Raw genomic sequence first — 27,073 nt, 5'->3', positions numbered from 1 at the left:
TTTTTCCACCCTACAGTAAGCCAATGTTTGTCAGTGTGGCATTGTTACACCAAGATGATTGTTCAGACAGGTTCTAAAACAAGAACAAATGTCTTTGAGAGTCAAGGGTATGGCAGCTTAGTAGTCATATATAATTATAGAAAGTACTGAGACATTTTGGATGACTTCATGTGGTATCACTTTATTTAGTGTGACAAACTCTCTCTGGTCAAGGAAACCCACCAATATATTCGTATCATCAGATTATAATTTAACACATTTACAGTACATTTTTTTTAAAGTGCTTTATACATTTCTCATATTTAGAATCAAATTGCTGTCAATGTTGACCAGTTTGCACAGTGATGTCATGAGTGTTTTGTCTTTGTGGCATTGCACTCTCATTCTCCATATAGGCCTGCACTGACCTCCACAAAGCCCGAATGTTACCCTCCCCAAATCCAGATGCCCCTCTTCTCTCTATCAGCTCAAGGAAGAAGGTGTCCTCTGCAAATATTGGCTTGGTAAAAACCTGGAGAAGGTACCTGTTCGGACAGAATCAAATGCAATAAAGACAAACTGATTAGCCTTGTATAGATATATTTTTTAAACTATATACTGATTGGGTGGTGAGAACAAAGGAGTATGTTTAGCTGTATGTACATTAAAAAAAACACTTCTTGATCTCTCACCGTTTGTTTTGATTAGTTGTTGTGTGAGAGGGGGAGGAGTCTTGGCGCAGGTCTGTGTCCAGGAGGATCCCATGCTGGGACAGCATCTGGGGGTCGTAACCTGCATCCTCCATCTCCTGCTGTTTGCCCAACTGCCAAGTACAGAGGATATAGATACAGTGGCCACTGACCCCAGGAGCAGGAACAACCATCACAATGGTAGAAAGTCTATTTATTAGAAAAGGAGGCCAACCTCAGTGTAGTAGGCAGGAGGAGGGGAGAAGAAATGCACGCCAGCTGTGGCCATTGTCTGCGTAGTGGAGACAATGTCTTGTGTGTACAGACCAATGTGCTGGATGCCTGGACCTTTGTGTTGCTCCAAGAAGGTATCCACCTGGTTGCTACCTGACAGACACACATAATAATGCACACACATTTGTAGGTGTGGATGTACATTATGGCATAATAGTGGCACAATAAATGATGGCTACTTTATAAATTTATATTGTTTTTTAATTATAAATCCCCTTAGTATTAGTTAGACTTTGTACCTTCAGTATAGTTAGACAACGTATTTAAGTTTTAAGATTCCTATATGTTTAATGTATGCACCTTCCTGCCAAAGTAAATTCCTTGTCTGTGCAAACTTTCATGGTGACAAAAAACCTTTCTGATTCTGACAATTTGATACATGCAATGTTGTTGTAATGAATTAGCCTGGTCCTAACCAGACTCTCGTACATTTCATTTGTACAGAGTCTGGCCTCGCTCCATTGACAAGCGTTGACTTCCTTGTAGGTGGGTACTCTGTTGAAGTTTAAAACTATTGGATCTGCCGAGAGCCACTCTGATCTGCCATAACCAATCGCTAGCGTTCGCCAATTCCTTCCCCACTACTGTAACAGAGCTAGCTGCCGTAGCTGGAAAATCAAACTGTTCCCGAACCCCGTGGGGAGGAGGGCCACACCATCATGGCCACCAACAAAACTCAGCAAAACTTGTTCTTGCTCCGGCTTTACTTTATAGATATTCGGCAGTGTTGCCACAACGGACCGAATGGCTTCGCTCGCATCTTTCTCAGCCGCCATTACGGAACTACAACACAAACTAGCGCACGACATTAACGTCATCGTTCTCAGCCACTCCCTCTGTTCGCTGATTGGCCGGTTGAAAATCAACCTGAAAAATCTGACTTACGTACATAGAATTAATATTACTAGAGGAAGCAACTTTTGTCTTCCAAGATGGCGTTATTTTATTACTAGTTATTTTTGTAACAGAAATCTTCCATAATGCAGACTTACCATAGCTTACTGTCAACTTTATATTCAAACGAAATGCCACGAAATTCACATTGCCTTCAATTTAACATCAGTGTAGAAATGTGGCCTGTGTTTTATAGGTTCAACCTACAAAACCAAACGCCTATTAATGGATATAATAATAATGGGAGTCAGGTGGCTGAGCGGTGAGGGAATCGGGCTAGTAATCCGAAGGTTGCCAGTTCGATTCCCGGTCATGCCAACTGACGTTGTGTCCTTGGGCAAGGCACTTCACCCTACTTGCCTCGGGGGAATGTCCCTGTACTGTGTCGCTGTAATGTAAGTCGCTCTGGATAAGAGCGTCTGCTAAATGACTAAATGTAAATGTAATATAACGTGATCTAACAAGACTTGGTAATAATGTAATAAATTGAGGTGTGTCTAAAATATAGTCTACTTTATTGAACATGTACAAAGGGGCATATTAACAGAACTATATACAAGACGTTTCCATCAGATATAAGTGGGGGTGAAACAGAGTCACTGAGGACCTTCATTGTCCCACAAAAGCAGTCTGGCTTGATGACACGATAAAAAAAAGAATAATGAGTGTGTTTAACAAAAGCTTCTGAAGGCAAGACTAATATTATTTAAATATATATCATTTCCTATTGTGGTTATCAGTTAAAGTATTAATCTTCGTCTTTGCTCCAGATGGACATGTCAACAATCTATGCTCACGCTTAACATAATATAATATTTGCCATCATGTCATGAACGTTTTTACGAAAAATCAAATCTGTTTTAAAATAACGGGAATAAACTATATTAACAACATTTCATGTATGTGTGACAACCATTTGCTAAACTTGCAACAACAGGGCAGGCAACTCAAGCCATTTCTTTCAGCTCCAGGTAAATCGGCTATCGGCCGGGTCGTTCGCGAACGATCCGGCTCTTGAAGGTGAACGTCGGGAGCTGGCTCGCATATCTGAAGAGCCGACTCTATTTTTAATAGATTAATACAGCCTATAAAAACGAAATGATTATGAAATAATTAATTTTAATTGTATTTAAATTAATTGACTAATTCGAAGAACAACAAAAAAATACTTGTAGGCTTAAAGGCGCACACGATCATCCTCACATTCTGTTCCTGTCAATCCTGCATGAGGGAGGGCCGAGCCAACTCACACAGTCAGAGAGTAGTCAAAACTCGGAGGAGAGCCATGACAAATCAATGCATTTTTAAAGATATGTGGTTACGGTCGAGTATGATTTCATTTAATAATTTAATTCAAATTGTTTTCACACCTATCATAGTCAAATTCATACTTAAAACATGTATTTTTAAAAGAGGCGTTCGGGAGCCAAAAGAGCCGGCTCTTTTTAGTGAGCTGAGCCATACGAGCCGGCTCACGAAAAAGAGCCGGAATGCCCATCACTACTATCGGCCAATGTGAACTTTTGTGCTCGTGCCCTGTTAGTATCCGCGAGCACATTTGCAGGCAACTTTTATTGACGTAGGCAAATACATGGGGTGCTAGTTTACCCATTTCGGATTGGTTTCAAACTTAAAAAAATCTGGAAAAATTATTCTATGAAAAAGCTAGTAGTATGAGCCAGGTTCAAGAATCGAACAAAAATTATTGGGGGAGATAGTTTTGTAAATGTTGACTGGAGTTAATAGAATAAAAACGACCGGAAGAGCCGGAAGTCTAACAAGAAATGCAATACCACCTACATCCACCGGGGCCGTTGCTTCAACCCGAGGGGCGAGGGCTTGCTTACGTACCTAGTACAGAAGCTAAATCAAAATTGAGCGGAAGTACTTAGGAGGGCAGAGCCAGGCTAGTAACGAATAGGCCAAAATATTCACATAGCCTACATTGAGGAACTTATTGAGGAAGTATAATTACTTTGTTCAGGTAGAGACTCTGCAATTACAAACTTGCAATCGGGTTCTGTCACATCCTTGAAAGGAAGCTGAATTCCTTCTTCACTACATTTCCAAAACTCCATTGCAGTAAGACGTAGTCCGATGCCATCCTGATTGAGCACGTAACCCTCATCAACATCCTCTTCACTAAGGGGAAAAAACACAACCAAAAAACAAGGAAATAGTTACAGAATGAGCATGTGACTAGTCAATACCTACAGTAGATTCAGTAGTCGTGTAAATTACCTATCGATGAAGAATCTTTGAAAACCGAAGTGCCTCTCATACCACCGCATAACTTCGGCTGTACTTTTTCTTGGGCATGCATACGTTATATGATCAAAATGGGTAATCGGACAATCTGAAACTTGGTCCAAGTCACTACTGATCACATTATCGACGTCATGGAACCCGGGCAAAAAGATCCCTTCGTATTTAGTCCTGTCAATGAGCGTATGGCACACATTTCCCACGATCGACTTTACAACCGAGAACGTGACAAGTCCTCTCTCGTCATGCACCACAGTGGGGGGCACCAGAAACTCACAACCTTGATCGCGAAGAGAATTGAATGACCTTTCCACATCCTCGACTTCGAAGCACACATTGCATGCGGTATCCACGGTGTACTGAGGATGGACATCATAAAGACACTTGTCATCAATGTTTTTTCTTTTGTGCTTTATCGCGTCGTTCCATATTTTGCGTGAAGAAGAATTGCTTGTCGTGGGAGACGCTCCTTCATTCAATGTGTGAAGTGTCTGATTCGATCTCTCGTTTACTACGAAAACCGCCGCTCCTTTCCTGAAAGCGAGCTGTCTTGACTTGTCAGTTAGTCTCGCTGCAAATAAATTAAATTTAAATTTAGAAACTAGATCATAAGCTAATTTATCCACGCTTTTAACATGGAGTGAAATGTGGTGCAACCGACTCAAGTAGGCTGCCATTTTGTCGGTGACGTCAGATGGAGTTTTTAAAGGTGTTTCCTAACGTTCTTATCAGAAAATATCTTCTGTTCAGTGTTGTGTCATTACATTTTACTTAATGCCAAATGTTTTGATTGACATTATGATAAATAAATCTGTATTATTTAAATAAATCTTTATTGCCTTTAATATTCCATAACAAATAGGGTTGAAATAATTGTGTAGAATACATTTACAACAGTAGGTGCATATAAAAAACTTCATATAAAAAATATCAAGTGCATGTCAAAGATACAATTTAACAAACAGTACTACCCAATCAACATTGTTCAGTACCAGATGGTTCATGACGTTTCCTGCCTTTTCTAACTGCAGGTTTATTTTGGCTCAGCCACAGTAGTCTACTGTCCCTGTCGCCGCCATTAACAACAGAGGCAATGTAAACCATGGAGCAACTATTAAGATGACTCAGATAAAAAGGGGGATATTATTACGTGGGTAATTGTACATCTAATCGTATGAAAAACGGAAAACATGTGAAAGATAAAGGATCGACAAAAGCAATGTTATCGGGAAAAAATCGATAGAAGGCGGAGGAACCGGACCTGAGTGGACTGACAGCCCTGTTTGTTGTGGTTTCGGCTTTCGGAAAACGCATTAACGAACGGTAAGACTGCAACTTATAATAAATAAAAGAAACAGTTAGCTAGTGTACCGGCATGGGTCAACACATGCAAAAAACAGCAGGACTATTCCTGTTACTTTTCTATTTTGATTGTTAGCTAGCAACAGCTAACTAGCAAAAGCTCAGTCTATTAGCTGGAATAGAGCCTTAGCCTTTGGGTGTAATACAGATGTCGTCCTATACTTCTTTTTTTTTTGTGCAAAATTATACCATCTGAATTGAATTGGTTTCCTTATTAGGTTAATTCAAGTGTTATTGTAGGCTACATTCGACCCACGAGTCAATTTGTTGTCTTGTACTAGCTATCTTTTTCAGGGAATAGTCTGAGCCATGCTCAATGTTCGCATCAACTTCTGATCTGCTTACCTTTTAAAGGTGTTTACTAGTTGTTATAACTGTTAAGCTTTTATTTCTACATGTAGTCAGAAATGGTCTGAAATTGGGATAAGGGACATATAGTTATTTATTCAAATGGCAACGTTGGTAGGATAGATTTAGTCATTCACTTCCTAGCCTAGTGGTGTGTGGTAGTATGACAGTGGTCAAAGGGCATTGTTTATTTGTCGGAAACTCAAGTTTTTGGGCCCAAGACTTCACAAATTTCACAGATGACCAATCCCAATGAGTTTTCCCAATCAGTAAGTAAGTATATGGTATATATATACAGTTTGGAGCTCTGACATTTGTGTCTTCATTTCAACAGCCTGTCAGCCAGTGCAGCCTCATCCATGATGACGGAACAAGGTGTAAAATGGGCCTGTGACTACTGCACCTTTGAGAACTGGCCATCTGCCGTCAAGTGCACCATGTGCCGTGCCCAGAAACCCAGTGGACCCATCATCACGGAGGAGCCCTATAAGAGCAGTCCTACCCTAGAATCAGGTCCAGAGTGGGACCCCTCAAGGACTGAGGGCAGCAGCAGCCTCCTCATCTGCCCAGATTCCAGTGCCAGACCCCGCGTCAGGCCAGTCACCACTGCTGAAACCAGCAGTAAGTGGTCTTGTCAGATTTGCACTTACCTGAATTGGCCCCGTGCTATCCGTTGCACGCAGTGCCTATGTCAGCGCCAGAGGACCCGTAGGCCCACAGAGTCACCTCAGACTTCAGGCTCCAATGGCGGCTGCCGTCCTGCACCCTCCTCCCCCGTAGACCCCTGTGAGGAGTACAATGACAGGAACAGACTCAACACCCACACACAGCACTGGACATGCTCAGCCTGCACTTATCAGAACTGGCCTAAGACCAAGAAGTGTGTGGTGTGCGACCACCCAAAGCCCAACAACTTGGAGGCTATAGAACTGGCTGAATCTGAGAATCCCTCTTCCATCACCTCCATTATCAATGAGCAGGACCGGGCCAGGTGGCGGGGAGGCTGTAGTGGGGACCAGGGCCAGAGAAGGTCCCCCCCTACCTCCAAAAGGGAATCAGATGTGAAAATGGACTTCCAGATGATTGAGCTGGCAGCTGGAGCCATGAGCAGCAGAGAGGATCAGGAGGTGGATTTCAAAAAGATGAAGCAGATTAAAAACCGCATGAGGAAAACTGATTGGTTGTTCCTCAATGCTTGTGCTGGTGAGTTGTTTTTTGGAGGACAGGAGGGACTCTTGCATGTTCCCTTTTGATCTGCCACCAAAAACTCTCAAGCAGGGAGTCAGGTGGCTGAGCGGTGAGGGAGTTGGGCTAGTAATCCGAAGGTCGCCAGTTCGATTGCCGGTCATGCCAACTGACGTTGTGTCCTTGGGCAAGGCACTTCACCCTACTTGCCTCGGGGGTATGTCCCTGTACTTACTGTAAGTCGCTCTGGATAAGAGCGTCTGCTAAATGACTAAATGTAAGCACCATATCAGCTGTTAGTTGACGACCCTGATTCTGCCAACACAGATATTCTCCAATAGTACATCATTGAGTATGAGGTCTGATTGTGTGTGTTTGGATACTTTCACTATTATTACTCTCTGTTAGCCCTTCACCTGAATAGTTGAACTGTAGTTATAGCCCCCACAGCCCTTGTCCCTTTCTCAACATAACAGTGGTATTGTAACGCTGCCTTCTCTGGCCCTCTGTGATGTCATGCTCAGAAGTGGTGACGGAGAAGGGAGGCTCCAGAGGCAATCATTTCTATGGTCATTGTCCTGATAGCACTGGGTTCAATTTCCCCTCAGCGCCTTTGTTACATAGAGGATGACCTCACTCCTGTCAGTGTCCCTGGCCTGTAGCCTGGCTTTTCTAAGCCATGTTTTGGTATTGAAAGAGAGCATTTCTGTGCCCTGCCAGCGTTTTCCAGTTCTCTTTGCTGTCGCTGAATGCACAAACTGAATAGTGAGCTTGATCTATAAGCTAAATAAATGGGCCCGAGCTTGTGGCATAGTCTGGGCAATGGAGCATTCTCGAGAAATGTGTTATGCACAGAGTTTATTAGAAGACTAGAGTGCAGTAATGGCATGATGTTTTATTTTGACACGATAGACGGATTGCAATATAACGACAAATCAGTGAGATGGAATTTGTGGCCCAGACTAACATACTGGAATCAAGTCCCTTTGAGACTTGGGAAACTACTAGAAGTAGTTTTGGTGTTTTTTTTGTGTGAAAAGCTTTGCCAAGTAGATTGGACTAATGGGAGCACATCATAGACCTTGAATATGAATGGGCCTGGCAAGACTCAGCAGAGAGGGACGGAGGTGCAAAAACTCCCCTGGCTGGCTCCCAGTCAAAAGGGCCTGTAAACACTGCTGTCAGTTTAAGCCAGGCAGCACGCAGCTGTAAAAATAGACTTGACAACTCATGGAAGCAACAGGCAAAAAACAACAACACATGACCACAAACCTGACCTTCATAAGGACTGCCCTCCCAGTGTCTGGTGTGTCTGTCTGACCATGGAGAGTTTGTACACTGGTTGAGTAACTGAATAGTCTTGTGACACCAGCAGTGAGTGTAACTTGATGCTACAGTTAGAATTGCTATTGCCAGTGTGTTAGCTTAGCCAACTTTTCTACCCTTCAACGATTATTAGAAAACTTTACTTGCAGCATAGAAAACCTTCTAATCTTGACACTGAATTCCAATATGGGGTCTTGAGATCCTGTTGGTTGTGTGATCAGCAGCCCATTGGAGTCATCCTTAATGACATTAGTGTTTGTCCATGGAGTAGATATATGAGCCAAGCAGCCTATTATAACTGCTGTAAAGTGGAATTGAAAATGAGTTTTGAGTTTATCATACCATAGAAGAATGTGTTGTTAACTACCCATCCAAATTCGAATAGAAAAATATAGCTGCAAGCAGCAATGGGGTGGCCAAGCAGGTCAGATGACCCAGAAGAAACTTTCGACATCCTCAGAAGAGGGTTCCAAGTACATGCAGCAAGTTTGGCGTGAACCAATCAAAGATTTGCTGAGATATGACACAACTTTCTGTTTGCTCTGTTTGTGTCTGTTTCTCTGCTGCCAATTTCGATTGGCTGTACCGGACAAACGGTTTCGAAAATCTAAAATCAATTGATAGTTTGTGTGAGGATTGCATTGACTATATACAGCTTGACTACAGGTAGCTAGCGACTGCGGTGTACCTGGCTTCCTTTGCAGTGGCTTACAGTCTCGCTAAACAGAGAATCAGAGACATGACAAGCTCGTCGGCTTTGGCTGGATTCTAACCTCTGACGTTGCCGTTGCTAGGACACCAACTTATCCTAGTGAGCTATTCTCAGTGCTGGAAATCACAGAGTTCAGTTACTGGTTAAAAATATAAGCAGTTTTTCCTGTGGCAAGCGGTTGTCAGATTTGGCCCAAGTTTAAACAGCTGTAATTCAGTCCTATTTTGACATGTCAAGGTGATTGTGGTCTGAAGATAATCTGTCCCAAATTTGGTGAATATTTGATACATTTTGTAGGAGGGGTAGGACGAAAATGACTAAATGTAAATGACTAAATGTAAAAACGTTTTATTAATTCATTCAAAATGGCGGCATCAATTCGGCTGGTATCACAAGTTAACATGTGTCACACCCGGGATCGCCCCCCTAGAGGTTAGAGGATACATATCTACAAAGCACAATAAATCTGACTCTTCTTGAGTATAAATCCCCTGAGAATGAAACATTATCGTGACCATTATGATTATACTGCTAGACAGCTACTGTGGCATACCTGGCTTCACTAAACTGATAAACATTACATGTAATGTAATGTTACATTACATTACCAGTATCATGACATGCTTGATGACTGTGGCTGGATTCGAACCTAAGACCTTGCACTTCAGAGGAACCCATCTTATCCCAGTGAGCTATTCTCAGTGCTGGGAATTTACTGTGTTCAGTTACTGTATAAAAAAAAAGTAAGCCGTTTCTCCTGTGGGAAGGTTGTCATATTTTGACATATCAAGGTGATTGTGGTCTGAAGATAATCTATGCCAAATCTGGTGAATATTGGATACATTGTGTAGGAGTAGGGAAAAAAGTTGTATTCATTCATTAAAAATGGCGGCCTCATCAATTCGTCTGGTATCAAGAGTTAACATGTGTCAGACACGGGATCTCCTAAGATATCACGAGACATAGGAATCACTTAAATACGACAAACCAATCAACAGTTATTGGTCAAAACACAATTTTGTCCTATTGTAGCGCCCCCTAGCTCAACTGACACTACCTTTTTTCGGTCCTTTCAATAACAGGGTCATGAATCCATACACCAAGTTTGGAGTCAATGCATCAAAGATTCGCTAAGATATGACCTCACTTCCCTTTTTCCAGATCAGTTGCTGAATTTGATTGGCTGTAACTAACAAACGGTTGCGAAAATCAAAGCTCCAGGGGATAACTTTTGTGAGGCTTGGTCTGAAGATCATCTGTGGCAATTATGAAGATTCTAAAAGAATTGTAGGAGGAGTAGCGAAAAAACTATTCTCCTTAATATTCAAAATGGCGGAGAATCTATATGACTGGGTATGACGTCATAGAGTGCGTTGAACTTGTCTTGATCCAGGGAATCCAATGATACCTCATTTTGGAAAATGCGGCATATGGTTCAAAGCTAACGTGTGTAAACACACCTTCAACTTTGACCCATTGGTGGCGCTAGATGGTTGGAATGGGAGACATGAAACTTGGTGAAATTGATGAGGGGACTGGTCCCAAAGAGTGTGCCAAATTTCACAACTTCTGACCATGTGGTTCTAGGGGCTGCCATAGACTCCCATGGCAGAAGAATATGTGTAATAATAATAACTAGAGAGGGTACAATTTCTGGGGAAATTGTAGGGTGTGCTTGCTTGCGTCGGTTGCAGGTGGGTCCGTCCTCTAAGTTTTTCCCTTCTAGTGATATTTTCAAGCATTTAGCCTACTCATATTGCATATTTCATTAAGAACACCCTTTGAAACAGCTGCGAACCCCCTTTGAAACAAGCTACTGTAACAACGTTGTCACTGGCAGTGTGGAATCGCGATTCAAACAGTACCGTCTGCTAACTGAAAATATGCCCCCCAAAACGTAAATAAGTTTGACATTAATGTAGGGGGAAATGGCTAATTCAAAATAAGTTTGCTAGAGGCAAGCTAGCTGCTGTTGCTCCACATTTCACTTATTGTTTGAAAGCACCGGAAATGAGAACGTTTCTTTTGACAAAGTTTAGTTTAATATTATAGTTATTATAGTTTTCATTGCTTTGAAGACAGTACGACACACTGCCAGTGGGCGAGCCGAGTCTGACTGAGGCTAATGTCAAAACAAGCCGCGGTGTCACTCAAATTCCAAGTTTTACACAAATCACAAAAATATGCCGACCCGCTGGCTATCTTCGCAATCGCCATATCTTTAAAACACTGCCCTCCTTCTGATTTTTGATGTAGAATTGACCCTGGTACGAACTTAAGAAAATACTCATCAGAGATCGACAACAGCTGACGCAATCGTCAACGGAGGCTGACGGGGCTCTCACGTAGCAAACCAAAGTTTTTACAGCAACCTACATTATAATCTCACCACCTGGTTGTCTTCACAATAGTCATATCGTCATAACATTGCCCTCCTTCTGTTTTTCTGGTGTGGAATGGACCGAACTATACACAAGTTTACGCGCCAAATCCCAGGGAGCCGCCATAACTCTACACAAATGCACGTAATTTCCGCCGTAAGTGGTTTGCACAGCGTCGGCCGGTGTAAAAACAGATGTCGATGCTAGCTTGGGATCACGGTTCTACTACATTGACTGGAGATGGCGTTACTGTTATTCAGTGCAGAACTGGGAGGATGACGATGAGAAGAACCTGCCAAAGCAAATTCCTTGTCTGTGCAAACTTTCATGGCGAATAAATCCCATTCTGATGATGTAACGTTAGCTATCGTGGGCATTGTTTGTCACATCTCCAAAACAATCAACTGCCTTAGCAAAATACCGGTAGCAATGTTAGTGTATGACAACTTCTTCATAATTAACGCTAACAGTGTTGTCAGCTTCATAGCTAAAGTTGCTGAACTTACCCTCAGATTCAAGTCTGCGTTTCTTTATCTGGGTAGGGAGGACAAACGTTCTGCTCTCAATGTAATCAAAACGGAGAGTTCCAAGCGTCAACAAATGCTAAACTTAATTTATTGCTCATTTAACATTGTGATATAAAACACAATTGTGAGATTTAATGTACAATACGATGTACGCTGATATTATTAGTACGTTTACTTTCGAAAACAGTCAATTTTACCTTGTTGACTGAGGCGTTAGCATAATTAGCATCTGTTGGACGACATACGATATAGCGGTCGTCTGTGATACATCCGTTTTCAATCGTTAAAATAATAAGCATGGCTCACAAATCAATGAACGTTTTATGATTTATTATGACATTATATTAGTAAACCATTCATCAGATTCTGGGTGGAGGCAGTGGTCCGCTGGGTGAATTGACGCCTCTTTGGCTGGGGAGGGCGATTGTATCCCAACTACAACTCTGGGAAATGATTATCCTTGGTTGGTTTTTGGTCAACAAAGTGATAGGAACAAACAAAAAACGTTACGGGGGGGTTTCTTTAGGTTCAATGCCTTCAGCCACGTCCTTGATTCCGAGTCGGTATCAGGCTTGCGAAAAAATGTAAACAATGGAGCGCATGGACTCTCCGTAGCTGGTTTGTGGTCGTAGCACTCTCTATCTAACCACTCGTTCAGGTGCTTTCTCGAGTGTTTGCAACCAACTACCACACACGTCGTTCCCGAACCACTTTTCTTCATGTTGTAAATTTGATATCCTCTTTGTCACTGCGATATCAGTGCTTTATCGGCACAACGGAGCTAGCTAGCAAAACAAACCCAGCCCGCCAGAACGGAAGTGGATTGCATCGAGGGGAGGAATTTAGGATGTAGAGCTGAAACGGCTCAAAAACTTGTGTATAAAATTACGAAAATACTAAACTACTATGACGCTTGCAAGGCTGCCGCCTAGGCAGTCTCACGGGCGACGCGCACTCGCTCAAATTACAAAGACTTTCACGACCTAAATAAAAAAACAGAGATGGCAGTTCCACTCGATATTGCTTTCTCAACAAAACCCAATGGTTGGTAATTTTGGTGGTTGGCATTTTTCACTCATAATCCAAGCTCCAATTTGCGTGCTAGAACGTCTCTATCACGTTGTATCCATGCGTCGTTGCTAACGTGTGCTGACGTAGTGACGTAGGCTAGCACTGGTACCCTTCGTTGACAGAAGACACTTTTTGCCACAAAAATGTTGTAACCTCCTAAACTGTGCAACGGAGTGTAAATAAAAATACAAGCAACTCAATCGCTACCAAGACGAAACTTTTGACACCTAGGTTGTCTATGTAGTCCAAATATTGACTGAGGCTTAGGGGGGCAAAAATAAATAATAATAAATATATTTGTGAGAGAACAAAGGTTGGGCTCTCGCCGAAGGCTTGAGCACACCCAACTAGAAACGGCTGTTCCTGCGAAACAGCAGTGAGAATGCTGAAAACATGAATGGGGATAGCTGACCATGCTAAAAAAGCGAATTTAGTAGAAAGTTATAAGCTGAAGCGCCTGAAAGGTAATTTTGAAAGGGGCTGGAGCTGGACGAAGGTATAAAACTACAGAAAAGAGAAGAAAAATGCAAAAAGAGAAATAATTCTGAAGAATTTGAAAATTTAGCAGAAAATTATTTGCTGGAGTTTCAAAAGGCCTGAAATGTATGTGAGAAAGGACCTGCAGCAAGATGAAGGCAGAAAAGTACAGAAAAGAGAAGAAAAATGCAAAAGTACTGGCAGTTGGAAGGTACTGCTGTGAACGGTATTTTTTTTAAAGGACCTGGAGCAGGATGAAGGCAGAAAAGAAGAAGAAAAATCCAAAACAATAAGGGCAAAAATTCAAACAGATGAGCTGCAGGAAAGTGTGAAAATTTAGCAGAAAACCAGTTGCTGAAGTCTGGGTTGAACGAATTTGAAGGTAAAAGGACAACACTGGAATGACTTGAACTTGCTGGAAAAACGTAGCAACCGTTGGTCATTGGCAACAGACTGGCAACATTTCTAACCTAGAATCTAGGTTTCAGGTTCAAGACGGAGGAGAAACTAATCATGTGTGCCTGCACACCCAGTCCTGTTCAGACACTTAATTTAAGATGACATCAAAATAATAATTCATAGTGCAGGGTTGCCAATGTTTTCGTTGTCCCTGGTGAGTTTTTGTATACTTAAATAATAAGATCATGCTACATCTAACCAGTGGATCATTTCTTGCAAGTGTGTCAAAGTGGTATTTTTACTGACTGTATTAACACCGTAGGCTTGAATAATAACCGAAGGTGTGAAGCTAGAGAGAGGATGCAATGGAAAAGTTCCTACATAAGCTAGATCTACTGCTTCAAATTGAAAACGGAGACCATATTTTGATTAAAGACAAGTTCCTCAACCTATTTTGTCAATATCGCCAATAAAAAGTAAATACTCTTCAGTTACGAAGCATTTGTTTGTAGGTAGGTAATGAATGATAGTTATTAGACCATATGTGACCTGGTTTCGCCGTTCTATTAGCAGCCATGATGACAGTAGCGTCACTAGAATGGCTATAACCTATGTCTATGGCCATAACTAACAAAAGATCAAATATCAAATCTGTCCGCTGTTCTACATTGCCCACATAATTACGTATATTTCATTCCAAGACTGCCGAACCCATAGATATCCTTTATGTGTCTGTGCGGTCAGAAATACAACTCCTTTGGCAGTTTAAAAAACGTTCATGGTGCGTGTCTGTTTGGTTGCCACGGTGATGGCGCAGCTGTGATAGCTAACGAGCTAGGCAGAGAGAAAAACGAACATTTACCTAGCATCCACACCTCAAACAAGTTGACCTAGACGCAAAACTACACGTCCAATCAATAAAATTGTATTTTCCGAGACCCAAGACTCTGCCGAAACTAGAGATGTCCTTTAAATGTCTGTGCGGTCAGAAATATGTCTCTACCGGCAGTTTCAAAATCTTGTTCTTTTTGCTTTCTCTGACGATTTTGTCACCAGATTTGCATTGGTCTCTATGGGGCGAGAGTTGGACTTTGTCTCGCTTTCGTGGGGCTCTGAACAAATGTGTACGTCTTTTGGATTCAACAGACAACTGTCTACGACCAGCACACAATTACCTATCTATTGATCCAAAAACGAAGCATGAAGAGCGAAAATTGTGGCAATGCTGGCAAACTAGAAATATTTTTTCAACGACATCCGAAGCTCCATTCCACTACACCCAGGGTTTTGTCAACATTTTAAAGTTTAAATGGTGGCTCTACCTGAAAGATTGAGGAAGAAGAAGGATTTGGAAGTTGAAGAAGTTTTAAGAAGTTTGAGAGGATTTGAAAAAAAAACTCAATTGGAAAACCATGTTAACAATATTATGAATATTGATTTATATTAATTCAAACATAAGAGGTAGAAAGCTGAAAAGTCATAGCAGTCATAGCCTGAAACTGCTGAATTTTTTGATAGCTGAACGGTTTTAATAGCTGAAGATGTGAAGGCGCTGAAAGGTGTCAAGGAAGAAATAGAAGAAGAATATGAAGAAGTTGAATAAAGATTCAAAGAACAATACTTGGAATGCTGAAGCAGCATTCCAACAATAAGAAAAGGTTCGCGGCTTGGCCACCAAAAACACAGACAGGTATGTTAAATTAGGCTTTGAAATCGTGAGAAAATCCGCAATCTTCTCTGCTTGAGACTGGCCTGAAGGACCTGAAGCTCCGCCCACAGGAATGTATTGAATTTAGCAACAACAGCAACACTAGCTAAATCAATTGCAGATATCAGAACAGACCTACCTGCGGTCTCTGATTGTTTAATGTGTTAATTACTTTGTCTTTGCATCGCACCAGCTGAGTAACAGAATGCAACCGTCTGTGATCTGACGTAGATAGGTCGCTGTGTCGTAATTAGATAGGTTGGGTTTTTCCCCGCCTATACAAAACCTGAGCTGAAAACAGGAGAGAAACTGTTCAACGGTCTAACTCCACATTTCATTGTGACAACGTTTTTGCGCTTTGCACATGCTTTCAGGAACTAATTTCACACATATATAATGTACTGAGAAGCAAATCATGGAATTTGCTTTACAGCAGCTTTAAAGCCTAGCACCAGCACTTCCTCGCAATCTTCATCTCATTCTGCCCTGGTGTTTCCCCTCATTCAATATCTGATGTTGTTTCAGCTCTGGTTACACCGGACACAGCTTAACATCCCACTGAGTCCGCAGAAGAAAACAGACAGTGTTTTAAACACAGTGTTTGAACAAGTTTAATATAATAATTTTCTTTGTCAGCCAATGGTGACTGTAGTCTGTGATACTTGTTAATGACCAGAATGTTTTCTTATGCACTCTATTACATTTTTCGTCCATTACTAAACTAAACGCTCGGTAAACGCCAAAAAAGCTTTTAGAAGGAAGCCTACTTCTACTGATTTTAACACTGAGAGAGGTTGAGACTGTTTGCTGACTATTGCCGTAGTCTAGGGCATGACAGGATGTTCTGAGACATCCCAGCCCTCTGAAGAGGTAACTCATGGCTTCTTCCCTACAAAAGCATGTTCTTCCTCCGTCATGGAGTCAGCCTGTTAAAATGATCCCAACTTTTCCGGTGGTCGCTGAAGTACTATCTCCCATTGGCTCTCATTTCCACAACAACAGAAAATGAGACTGGTTAACAGCAGGAGTTAGCTCCTAAACTGGAGCTTGTGTAATGCCTCTCCCCAGATCATGTTCTGCATTGTAGAAGAAGCTAAGTAGGAAGCACACTTGCATCAAAGTCCACAAGAGGGGCTGTGTGGACTAGAGGTCATATTTGAATTACTCTTTGATGTCAGGGGCCTGAGGAGAATCCACTGGCTTCATGCACCTGCCATGTTTAGATATTTGACTCTGCCTCTCTGAGACTTAGCTCAGTCATCGGCACCAGAATTAAGTCGCCAAATTCAGGTTAATTGAGAGTGACTAGGAACAGCATGAAGCATATTCAGACTTGATGGATGGTGTTGTGTGGCTTTAATGAACATGACAGGCTGTCAATTATATCTTGCATTTAATTACTGACTAGGACTTTTCTCTGGAGCTTTTCCAAACACTAAGGCTCTTATCCAAACTTGCTGGCGCTTGCAGGGTTCCATTATGAGTACGATGTTCGGAAAAAACTTTTCTTATGATAGGTTTGCACATGATATAATGTCTATGCCTTACTGTGACCTGTTTGCCAACAGTGGTTGTTATTGGATTTGTCTAGCTTATTCATATTAACATAATGTAAGCATAATGTTTTATATGCTGTAGACTTGGAGAGACAGGTGACTTCTGTCAAAAGATAGCCCTGTGTTCTATACATGCAATAATTCAACAGTCCTTGAAGCAGGCCACCCCCTATCCCTGTAATCTCTGCCATCACTCTCTCTCTCTCTCTCTCTCTCTCTCTCTCTCTCTCTCTCTCTGCCCTCTTTCTCTGCCCTCTTTCTCTGCCCTCCAGGTGTGGTGGAGGGAGACCTGACAGCGGTGGAGGCCTACAAGTCGTCTGGTGGCGACATCGCCCGCCAGCTCAGTGCCGATGAGGTGCGCCTCCTCAACCGACCCTCGGCCTTCGACGACAGCTTCACCCTGGTCCATCTGGCCATCCGCTTCCAGAGGCAGGACATGCTGGCCATCTTGCTGACAGAGGTGAGTGTTCTCCATCAGGGAGGGAGGGAGGGAAGGAGGGAGGGTTGGAGGCTGGAGCAGAGTAGGACTCTCAGCACTAGACTGAGAGGGGATTAAGGGGCGTCAAATCTCAAATGCGCAGTGCCCCATATAATATCCGGTAATACCATCTCCTCTGAGGTACCGAAGCCCATGAATATAGTACTGAGCAGATTAACGGGGCAGTCCATTCATTCCACGGCCCCAACCCAAACCGTAAACAAAGTTCAGGGGTCTCATTTCAAAAACTGTGCATAGGATTCTTACTAAAAGTGTACGTACGTCCAAAAGCCTAAAATGGTGTACGCCCCCCAAAAAATCTGACTTATAAAACCGTGCATCCGCACACCTGTAAGCAATGTTCCCTTTATAAATCACAGATTACCCACAAGTGTGCGTACGTGAATCAGCATTTTACCCCGCCCTGAACACACCCATTTTGAATGGTCAATGCAAAGCACCTCATGAATGCTAATCCAGTATATTAAATGACCCTGGCATGCGATTGTTCTTTACGGTGAATCATGGCGACTGATGGGAAAAGAACAAAAAAGCGAAAGTTCTCAGACACTGAAATTGAAGTACCCTACTTGTAAGCGAGGTGGAGGCCCGAAAACCCACATTATGGCAGCGTATTCACACATTTCTTCATGCCGGTTTTGTTATGAACAGTATTAAAGTTTGGATTGATAACGAGGACGTAGAGTGTAGCGATTGCGCGGGAGCTTAATGACTGTATTTCCAGTTTTTGACATGATATAATGTCTGTCTTACTGTGACCTGTTTGCCAACAGTGGCTGTTATTGGATTTGTCTATCTTATTCATATTAACATAATGTAAGCATAATGTTTTTATATGCTGTAGACTTGGAGAGACAGGTGTCAAGAGATAGCCCTGTGTTCTATGCATGCAAGAATTCCAAACACAGTCCTTGAAGCAGGCCACCCCCTATCCCTCTAATCTCTGCCATCGCTGGCTCTCTCTCTCTTTCCCTCTCTCTGCCCTCCAGGTGTGGTGTATAAATCACAACTTTTGCATGGGAAGTGGCGTACGTACATTTTCAGGCCGGTTTTGTGCGTATGCAACGTTTATAAATGAGACCCCAGATCAGCAGAACAACGCTGTAAGGAAATGAAGACCCACCAGACTTAAGAGAAAGTTGACTAATGTTTTCTCGGTAGAATAGAGAAACTAACGCAGTCTCTCACGTTATCCTTGTTACTTCAGTGCAAATAAGTGGTCTCCCAAGTGAGACTTTCTAAAACCGATCTCATATAGATTAAGTCTTGCTTCAATCGTTTAAGTTTCTGTTTTCAGATGCTGTGCTTTAGAGACATGGCAGACTGAATGATGACTAAATGCAGGAGAAACGCTCCCTCAGGATTAGGTGGAGGATTAGCCCAGAATGCTGCCCTGTCATTGGTCCACTGATGCCACAGAGCTGATGTGAGGTGGTGCCATACAGAGCCCTTATAAGCTGACGCCCAGTAAGGCCACACACCCAATAACAGGAGTGAAGCCGGAAGGATGGGATGTGATGGGAGGACGGTAAACGGGGTCAATGGGGTGTTATGCTGATGCGCTAGCCAAAGACATCTTCAGCATGTCTTCTTTTTAAGGGATATTGTATGATAAAGTTCCACAGGAAACGCAATTCAGAATGTGTTTTTGTGTGTAGTCATATAAGGTCAGAGTTGAGGCCCAGTTGTTGGACTTATGCCCCCTCATGGCGTGCTGGCTTGCGAGTGTTCTTCTGGTAACCTGGTTGTCTCTGTGCCCCCCAGGTGAGCCAGCAGGCAGCCAAGTGCATCCCGGCCATGGCATGCCCTGAGCTGACAGAGCAGATCCGCAGGGAGATTGCCGCCTCGCTGCACCAGCGCAAGGGAGATTTTGCCTGCTACTTCCTCACTGACCTAGTCACCTTCACGTTGCCTGCCGGTCTGCACGCACGCACACACACACACACACGCACACACACACACCCTCAAACACACTCAGACAGACAGGTTCAACAGCCATGTAAGTGGCCCTCAAATTTCAATGCCAAAGACAAAATGTTTATCTGCGTCTCTCTTTTCTTCTTCATTTATTTTGGGAAAGCAAGGATCTCCATGAGCTGACTTATTCAAACAATACACAAGACAATCTATATAATTGAACATTGTGCAGCTATAATACTGTATTTTGAGAGACAAGAAATTAATCCATATGTGTGTGTTCTCACCAAAACGCAAGTCTCCCCGGGGGGTGGGGAGCGCGGTAGGTCAGCTCGTCTCAGGAGGGCATGTCTTGCCCTGTGGTGTAACCATGACAGCATTTGTGCCTCAGTGAGTCCCTGGTGGTACTCCTATTTATGGCCACCGTGGGATGACAGATTATGTAGTTTAAAAATATTTTTTATCATGACAAGTATTTCAGGAGGCAAGACTTGGCCCTGGACCACCACGAGGCCCATGACAATGTCAAAGCATTCACTGTCGAGTCAGAAAAAGGCCACCAGTGTTCTGATGTGTGTATGCACGTAGTTCAGTACCGCACAGTCAAATGACCCTACCACAGAAAAGTTCATGTTAACAGTTGACCGTTTGATAATATTTTTATGACATTTTGCTTCAGTTTCAGATGGGCACTGCTTTAAAAGTTGTTTGTTTGACTGCTTTCTGAGTTTTGTTTTGTTTTGCAGACATCGAAGACCTGCCCCCAGCTGTCCAGGAAAAGCTGTTTGATGAAGTTTTGGACCGAGATGTACAGAAAGGTAAAGATTTCTCACACAATCCTAAGGTGGGCTGGTGAGGAGAAGGGAGAGCTAGGGCTTGAATCTGCCATTCACTGGCCAGCTACCAACCTTACCAGCCCCTCCCATCTCCTCAATCCCCCCTCTAATTACGCTAATTGAGCTTTCTCATTTCCCCTACCATGCACTTACCCAATGGCACGTCCCTTGAACACTATGTGCCCGCCTGGGCTGGTCATTACTGGTGCAGCTCTCTGAGGTGTCTTATGACCTATTTAATCTGCTGTAATTGGGTTACAGGACAGACTCTCCAGTTGGTTGCTGTAGAACCAGAGAGTAGTCATTAAGTGACTCGACTGTGTCCTTTGCACCCCTCGCCCCCCAACCCGCATACACACACTCACGCTGTTCTCTCTCCTAACGCTGTTTCCTCTTTTCCTCCCATTGTCCTCTCTCCTCTTCTCCCTCTGTCTTCCTGACTTGAGCAGAGCTGGAGGAGGAGTCTCCGGTCATCAACTGGTCCCTGGAGCTAGGGACTCGTCTGGACAGCCGGCTGTACGCGCTGTGGAACCGTACGGCCGGGGACTGTCTGCTGGACTCGGTCCTCCAGGCCACATGGGGGATCTATGACAAGGACTCAGTCCTGCGCAAGACGCTCCACGACAGCCTGCACGACTGCTCCCACTGGTGAGCAGTCTCACAGGAGATTCGGTCATATCCTGTTCAGTGATGACTAGGGTTGGGTATCGTTTGGGTTTTCACGATACCGGTACCAAATTGATACTTTTAAGACTTCCTAAATGGTACCTGAACCGATACTTAAAAAAAGAGGTTTTGCCACAAAATGACAGTGGATGACATGTGTGGTTATGATGCTTATTATGTCCGTTTCGGAGCACATAAGGCTAATATTTCAATCGACAGCTCAGGCATTTAAGTGGCAGTGGCAATGAAATGAGGCACTAAAATCTGCGTTCTGATTTGGTCCAGTACATACCCGTCATATAGGTACCGGTGCCATATTAGCACCGGGTTTTGGTACCCAACCCTAGTGATGACGTCCACAACCCATCTAAAATCTGTGTGCGTGTGTGTGGGCGTGCGTGTGTGTGCGCAGGTTCTACTCTCGTTGGAAGGAGTGGGAGTCATGGTACTCTCAGAGCTTCGGTCTACACTTCTCCCTGAGGGAGGAGCAGTGGCAGGAGGACTGGGCCTTCATCCTCTCACTGGCCAGTCAGGTACACACACATCCTCTTACTGGCCAGTCAGGTGTACACACACACACATCCTCTCACTAGCCAGTAAAGTGTACACACACACACACACACACATCCTCTCATTGGCCAGTCAGGAACACACACACACGCACCCTCTCACTAGCCAGTCGGGTGAGACACTACGCAAGACTATGCTGTACTGTACACTGTATTTTACTACACTGTACTACACCGTCTTATATTGTACTAGACCACACAGGACTGTACTGTACAGCACTAGACTACGCTGTTCCACATTACACTACATTGTACTGTATTACACTATACTAGGCCACACTGAACACTAAACTAGATTTCATTGTATTGCGCTATAATATACACTAAACCACACCGTACTGCTCTTACGTTATTACATCACAAGATGACTTTAGACACTAGAGTGTCTGTTCCGGATCTCTCCCTCCCCCACAGCAGTCTCAAGACTGTCTGAAACAGCCACACTGAGCCAGGGCTCAACCCAACCCTCCTGTCCTGTTTGGATTACCACGAGGGGCTCCTCTCTTCTCATCAAATAACTGAAATGTTGTCACTCAATTCACCCTGTGTTTAGTTCGAGAATCCACAATGCGATAACCCTGTTCATTATTGTCTCTCCTCCCCTTTTGAACACGTTATTTGCTTATTAGTGGATCTGATGGGTATGGTGTGTTTTCTGTTGACCCCTGGCTACCTCCCACTCCCCTTCCCCCAACAGCCAGGAGCCAGCCTGGAGCAGACCCATATATTCGTCCTTGCACACATCCTTCGCAGACCAATCATCGTCTACGGAGTGAAATACTACAAGAGTTTTCGAGGAGAAACATTAGGCTACACTCGTTTTCAAGGTAAGCTCCATAAAAAAATACCACCTACAAGAAAAGGTTATAGTGGACATATGCCAAGGCCTTGGCATATGTCCACAGCTAGCTCCGTGGTGAAGGAGTTGGCTAAGGCGAACGCTAGCGATTGGTTATGGCAGATCAGAGTGGCTCTGGGCAGATCCAATAGTTTTAAACTTCAACAGAGTACCCGCCTTCAAGGAAGTTAACGCTTGTCAATGGAGTGATCCCAGACCCTCTGTACAAATGAAATGTACTAGGGTCTGGTTAGGACCAGGCTAGTGGTGGAGGGGGGGGTCAAAATAATTCCTTTGTTAAGAATTCGTTACACAGAACTTTATTATATTAAATATTAATAAAAAATTATTAACACCTTAACAAAATCCACAGGGCCAACCCAGAATCCACACATTTACATTTAGTCATTTAGCAGACGCTCTTATCCAGAGCGACTTACAGTACAGGGACATTCCCCCCGAGGCAAGTTGAGTGAAGTGCCTTGCCCAAGGACACAACGTCATTTGGCACGGACGGAAATCGAACCAACAACCTTCTAGGCCCGATTCCCTAACCGCTCAGCTATCTGACCCCCTGTAAGAGACCGAGACATGGTCCTCATCCTCAACATGTGCCTTTTTCAGTCGCGGACAATACTCATCTGGATTAAAGCAGCAAACATTCAGTGTAAGAGTTAAAAAAGAATTACATAACATTATTTATAATAGCTACGTTTATTTGATTCACAGCTGCTACATATAGTGTTTTGACCTCGACAACCCAACTGCATTTTACCACAATCTTGCGACTAGTTAACTCTAAAGAAACCGCAATCGCTTGTTTGCAAGGGTCGGGTCGGGACTCCAACATTAACACACTGATAACATTGTATTCAAATATAAAATCTTTTTTATAGCACTTTTTACCTTTGGTGAACTTGTGAATTTCGCCTGCCGTCTTCTCTGCACCAAAGAGGCCAAGCTTCCACGTTTCCAGGGATGATCTCGTTTCATGGACAGACACGGTGTGTGTGTGTGTGTGTGTGTGTGTGTGTGTGTGTGTGTGTGTGAGAGAGACGTGTGAGTGACAGACAGACGGAGGAAGAGCAGGGAAAGGAAATGCAGCTGAACGAATAAGCTGCGTGTTTTAAATAGCTTAAAAATAACGAAACGCAATATGTGGCGGCCGGTGTTGATTGTGTGGTGCACCGCCACAAATTAGTCTGTGTTGGAAACACTGATGTTGATCTGTTATTTCAAACAACCTGCTATGGAGCAGGTTAGGTGTGCAGCATGAGTTACCATGGTGATCTATCCTGTTAATAAGTGAACCACCGTTGTGACACTGAAAATTCAGAGTTAAATCTGAAGTTACCTCGCTAACCCTAAATCCTGCTTCGTCTTATTGGGCTCAGGGCCTGAAAAGAGCTTGTTCAGTCTGCTTGTCCACAGCATGGGGTTTTGAGTCTAGAAGCAGTACAGGGTGGATTAGTCGGACAGTTTGATGGATTCATCCTAGGTATGTTCTGGAGTTTCAAGTGGGAGGCATAGCATCCAGAAATGCTGTGACACAACTAGGGCTGTAACAATATATCGTGGAACAATATATTGCAATACAACATTTTTACAATATGTATCAAAGAGTTATGGCAATATTTTTACAATATTGATCAAACGTCCGTCTCATCCTATTGGTTGAGCCACCAGCACGTGACCTACTCTGCACCTGCGTCACGCGTGCATTCACTGCATTCACAGAAATCGCTTGAACTGAGTGAACTCAATTGTATGTACAACAAAGAAAATTATTGGCAAATGTTTAACGTTTTGGAAAAAATCTGTTAATTGAATTTGTTTCATAAAAAATTATGTTTGAAATATCATGATATGTATTGTATTGTACACCCAGTATTGTGATATGTATTGTATCGTGAGCTGTGAGTGTATCGTTACACCCCTAGACACAACCCATCTATCCAAATTCGTATGGGAAGTAGAACAGAGACCTAAACCCTCAGCCATTGAGTCGAAGTTGTGTTTCAAATGTAAAGGGTTAATACAGCAATCATTTGCAACTTTTTGGAAGGCAGTGTGTGCTATGCTCGTAAATGAGCTTCCTATCCACTTATCCTAACAGAGTAGGCAGGAATGTAGGCCCAGAATCACCCAGCAACCCCCTGGAATAGGCAGGAGGGAGGGAGGTCATATAAACCAGGGCACCAGGCTGCACCAGACGGAGAGAACACACAGAAGCTCTCCACCACCTCTATGTAGCTAATTCACAATGGGCCAGTTGTCCACAGGCGCCCCCCCCCCTCTGATTCCCACCCACCCAAAGCTAGCATTACTGCAGGGTCTGGTAGTAAATTGTGCTTGGCCTCAGTGATCACACACAGTGTAATCTGAGGTCTGGGCTGTGTTCCTTGTGGGGTTTGTGGGATGTGGATTAAAAAACATTTTAGGACTTTTTTGTCTTGTCTTTCTTGCTGGACTGACCGGTGTGTGTGTCCGCAGGTGTGTACCTGCCCCTCCTTTGGGAGCAGAGTTTCTGCTGGAAGAGCCCCATCGCCCTGGGTTACACACGGGGCCACTTCTCCGCCCTGGTTGCCATGGAGAACGACGGCTATGACAATCGTGGCGCCGGCGCAAACCTGAACACCGATGACGACGTCACCGTCACTTTTCTGCCGCTGGTGGACAGTGAGAGGAAGCTGCTGCACATCCACTTCCTGTCCGCGCAAGAGGTACGTTTGGTCACTGGTGTTTGAGCCTAACTGTATTGGTGTATAGCACTCAGGTTTGACAGGTTTTTTTGTGGGGTGTTTTTTATTATTATGAGGTGTGTTCTTTGAGTATGACTGAGCTCGTTCTTGGTCTTTGCTGTGGGGATTCTATCCATTACTGTGAGCCCCTCTCACCCTCTGTTCCTCGCTGTCACCCTTTTCTCCTCCCTCCTGCCAGATGGGCAACGAGGAGCAGCAGGAGAGGCTGCTGAGAGAGTGGCTGGACTGCTGCGTGACGGAGGGGGGAGTACTGGCCGCCATGCAGAAGAGCTCCCGTCGCCGCAACCACCCCCTGGTCACTCAGATGGTTGAGAAGTGGCTGGACGGATACCGGCAGATCCGCCCCTGCGCCTCGCTCTCCGACGGCGAGGAAGAAGAGGAGGAGGAGGACGAGTGAGGACCGGGGGGGGAGAGGAGAGCGAGAGAGGGCGCTGTGGGACACAAGCTAAGGAGGTTGGACTTCCCCTCCCCTAGTCCAGGAGGGCAGAGCACACGCAGGCAGAGATCCTCCTCATCCTTATGAAGGATGTGGTGTGCCGTCACCACAGACGCACTGGAGAGAGAGGGCTAGCTGCCTGAAGGACACTGGGGAGGCGCTGATCATGAACAGGGACAGCAACATCAACAATCCACCAGTTACAGAGGACAAAATGCTAGATACAGAATTACTGCTTCAAAAATAGTATCTCATTATTACAAATAAAGGATTACAGTCGCTTATGTAAATCCCGACAAGATTTTTTTTGTTTTCCTCCCCACACATACGCACCCCAGTTTAATAATGCATGTGTTCTGCGATACAACTAACAAAATCTTTTCTGTTTGCGAACACACAAAACATATTACAGGCTTTTCATCACCGGTCTCTTCCTCTTCAGACTCCAATACACTCCTTTATTTTTGGAATTGAGCTGAAACCAGAGGTACCTACCCCCACATATTTAGGGAAGAGTTCATAATTAAATAATTCTTCTTGCTGCACTCGTTGAGAAATTCTATTTAGAGATATTGCCTGACAGAATTTGCTTACAAGTCACAAGCATTTATCCCTGTGTGTGTGTGTCTAATGAGATTAAAGAGCATCTATTTTTCTTGTTTGTGTTTTTGTAAACCTTCTAACTACTTCAGGAGGTTGGACAATATTTATTTGTTTAGGAGGGCTAGCGTGCGAAGGTGTTCAATACTTAATTCAGTCTGTAATTGGATTGTTTGTTTTGTTTGCTTTTTTCTGTTTTGATTCAGTCTTGAAGACATTGTACTTTGCACACAAAAAAAACCTTCCACGAGGGGAAAAACCTTCAGTTTACTGATTTGTATCTGTTTATTTTATTTTTTATGTGTGATTTAGTACCTCGTTTTGATGTTGATGTGGGTGGGAGGAGAAGCAAAAACCAAACACCTCTTTCTAAAGAGTGCATTAACATTAAATTGACTCACTCATATTGGGATTCTCGTGTGTTTATGTTCCCCTACCTGATGTTCCTTTGTGCTATGATGAGTGGGTTCTCAGTGCTCCACCTCCAGTTTTGTGTCCTTGAAGCTTCATACCTAAACGAAGGGGGACACCTGCCTCACCTCCTCCTCCTTATCCTCCCCTACACAGCTGCCTCAAATCCTCCCGGCTTGGGTTTGCGGGTCTGGTGTACCTCTCCGCTTACTCAGCAAGACTACAGGGAAGCTACACATACACCCAGGTTGTTTATGTAGCTTCCTAATGTGCTGAAACCGCAACTCATACAGTTAAATCGTGACCTACATTGACCCATCAAAGACTATCATTGTATATAATAAAATCTGTATAGTGCCATGTAAA

At 43.5% G+C, this 27,073-nt stretch overlaps 2 protein-coding genes across 3 annotated transcripts; one reads left to right on the top strand and one right to left on the bottom strand.

The window, feature by feature from the left end:
* Nucleotides 1-158: 158 nt before the first annotated feature.
* Nucleotides 159-4,801, bottom strand: hpdl (4-hydroxyphenylpyruvate dioxygenase-like). The gene is made up of 5 exons (XM_067244930.1): nucleotides 4,098-4,801; nucleotides 3,832-3,998; nucleotides 904-1,055; nucleotides 672-802; nucleotides 159-524 (listed from the first exon to the last, which is right to left on the bottom strand). Exons 1-5 carry the CDS (start codon nucleotides 4,796-4,798, stop codon nucleotides 320-322), a joined length of 1,356 nt encoding a protein of 451 aa, XP_067101031.1. The 5' UTR covers nucleotides 4,799-4,801; the 3' UTR covers nucleotides 159-319.
* A 399-nt stretch (nucleotides 4,802-5,200) lies between these two features.
* Nucleotides 5,201-26,702, top strand: zranb1a (zinc finger, RAN-binding domain containing 1a). Of its 2 annotated transcripts, none has more exons than XM_067245230.1 (10): nucleotides 5,201-5,444; nucleotides 6,166-7,034; nucleotides 17,446-17,633; nucleotides 19,437-19,590; nucleotides 20,336-20,407; nucleotides 20,875-21,073; nucleotides 21,504-21,624; nucleotides 22,358-22,487; nucleotides 24,992-25,221; nucleotides 25,439-26,702. In XM_067245230.1, exons 2-10 carry the CDS (start codon nucleotides 6,191-6,193, stop codon nucleotides 25,655-25,657), a joined length of 2,157 nt encoding a protein of 718 aa, XP_067101331.1. In that variant the 5' UTR covers nucleotides 5,201-5,444; nucleotides 6,166-6,190; the 3' UTR covers nucleotides 25,658-26,702. The 2 variants fall into 2 exon arrangements, with proteins under 2 accessions (XP_067101331.1, XP_067101330.1); XM_067245229.1 differs by having other exon boundaries at nucleotides 19,437-19,671.
* Nucleotides 26,703-27,073: the final 371 nt, after the last annotated feature.

Source organism: Osmerus mordax, chromosome 10 (genome assembly GCF_038355195.1).
Source record: "Osmerus mordax isolate fOsmMor3 chromosome 10, fOsmMor3.pri, whole genome shotgun sequence".
Classification (NCBI taxonomy): domain Eukaryota; kingdom Metazoa; phylum Chordata; class Actinopteri; order Osmeriformes; family Osmeridae; genus Osmerus; species Osmerus mordax.
This window is presented reverse-complemented; position numbering and strand designations above follow the sequence as displayed.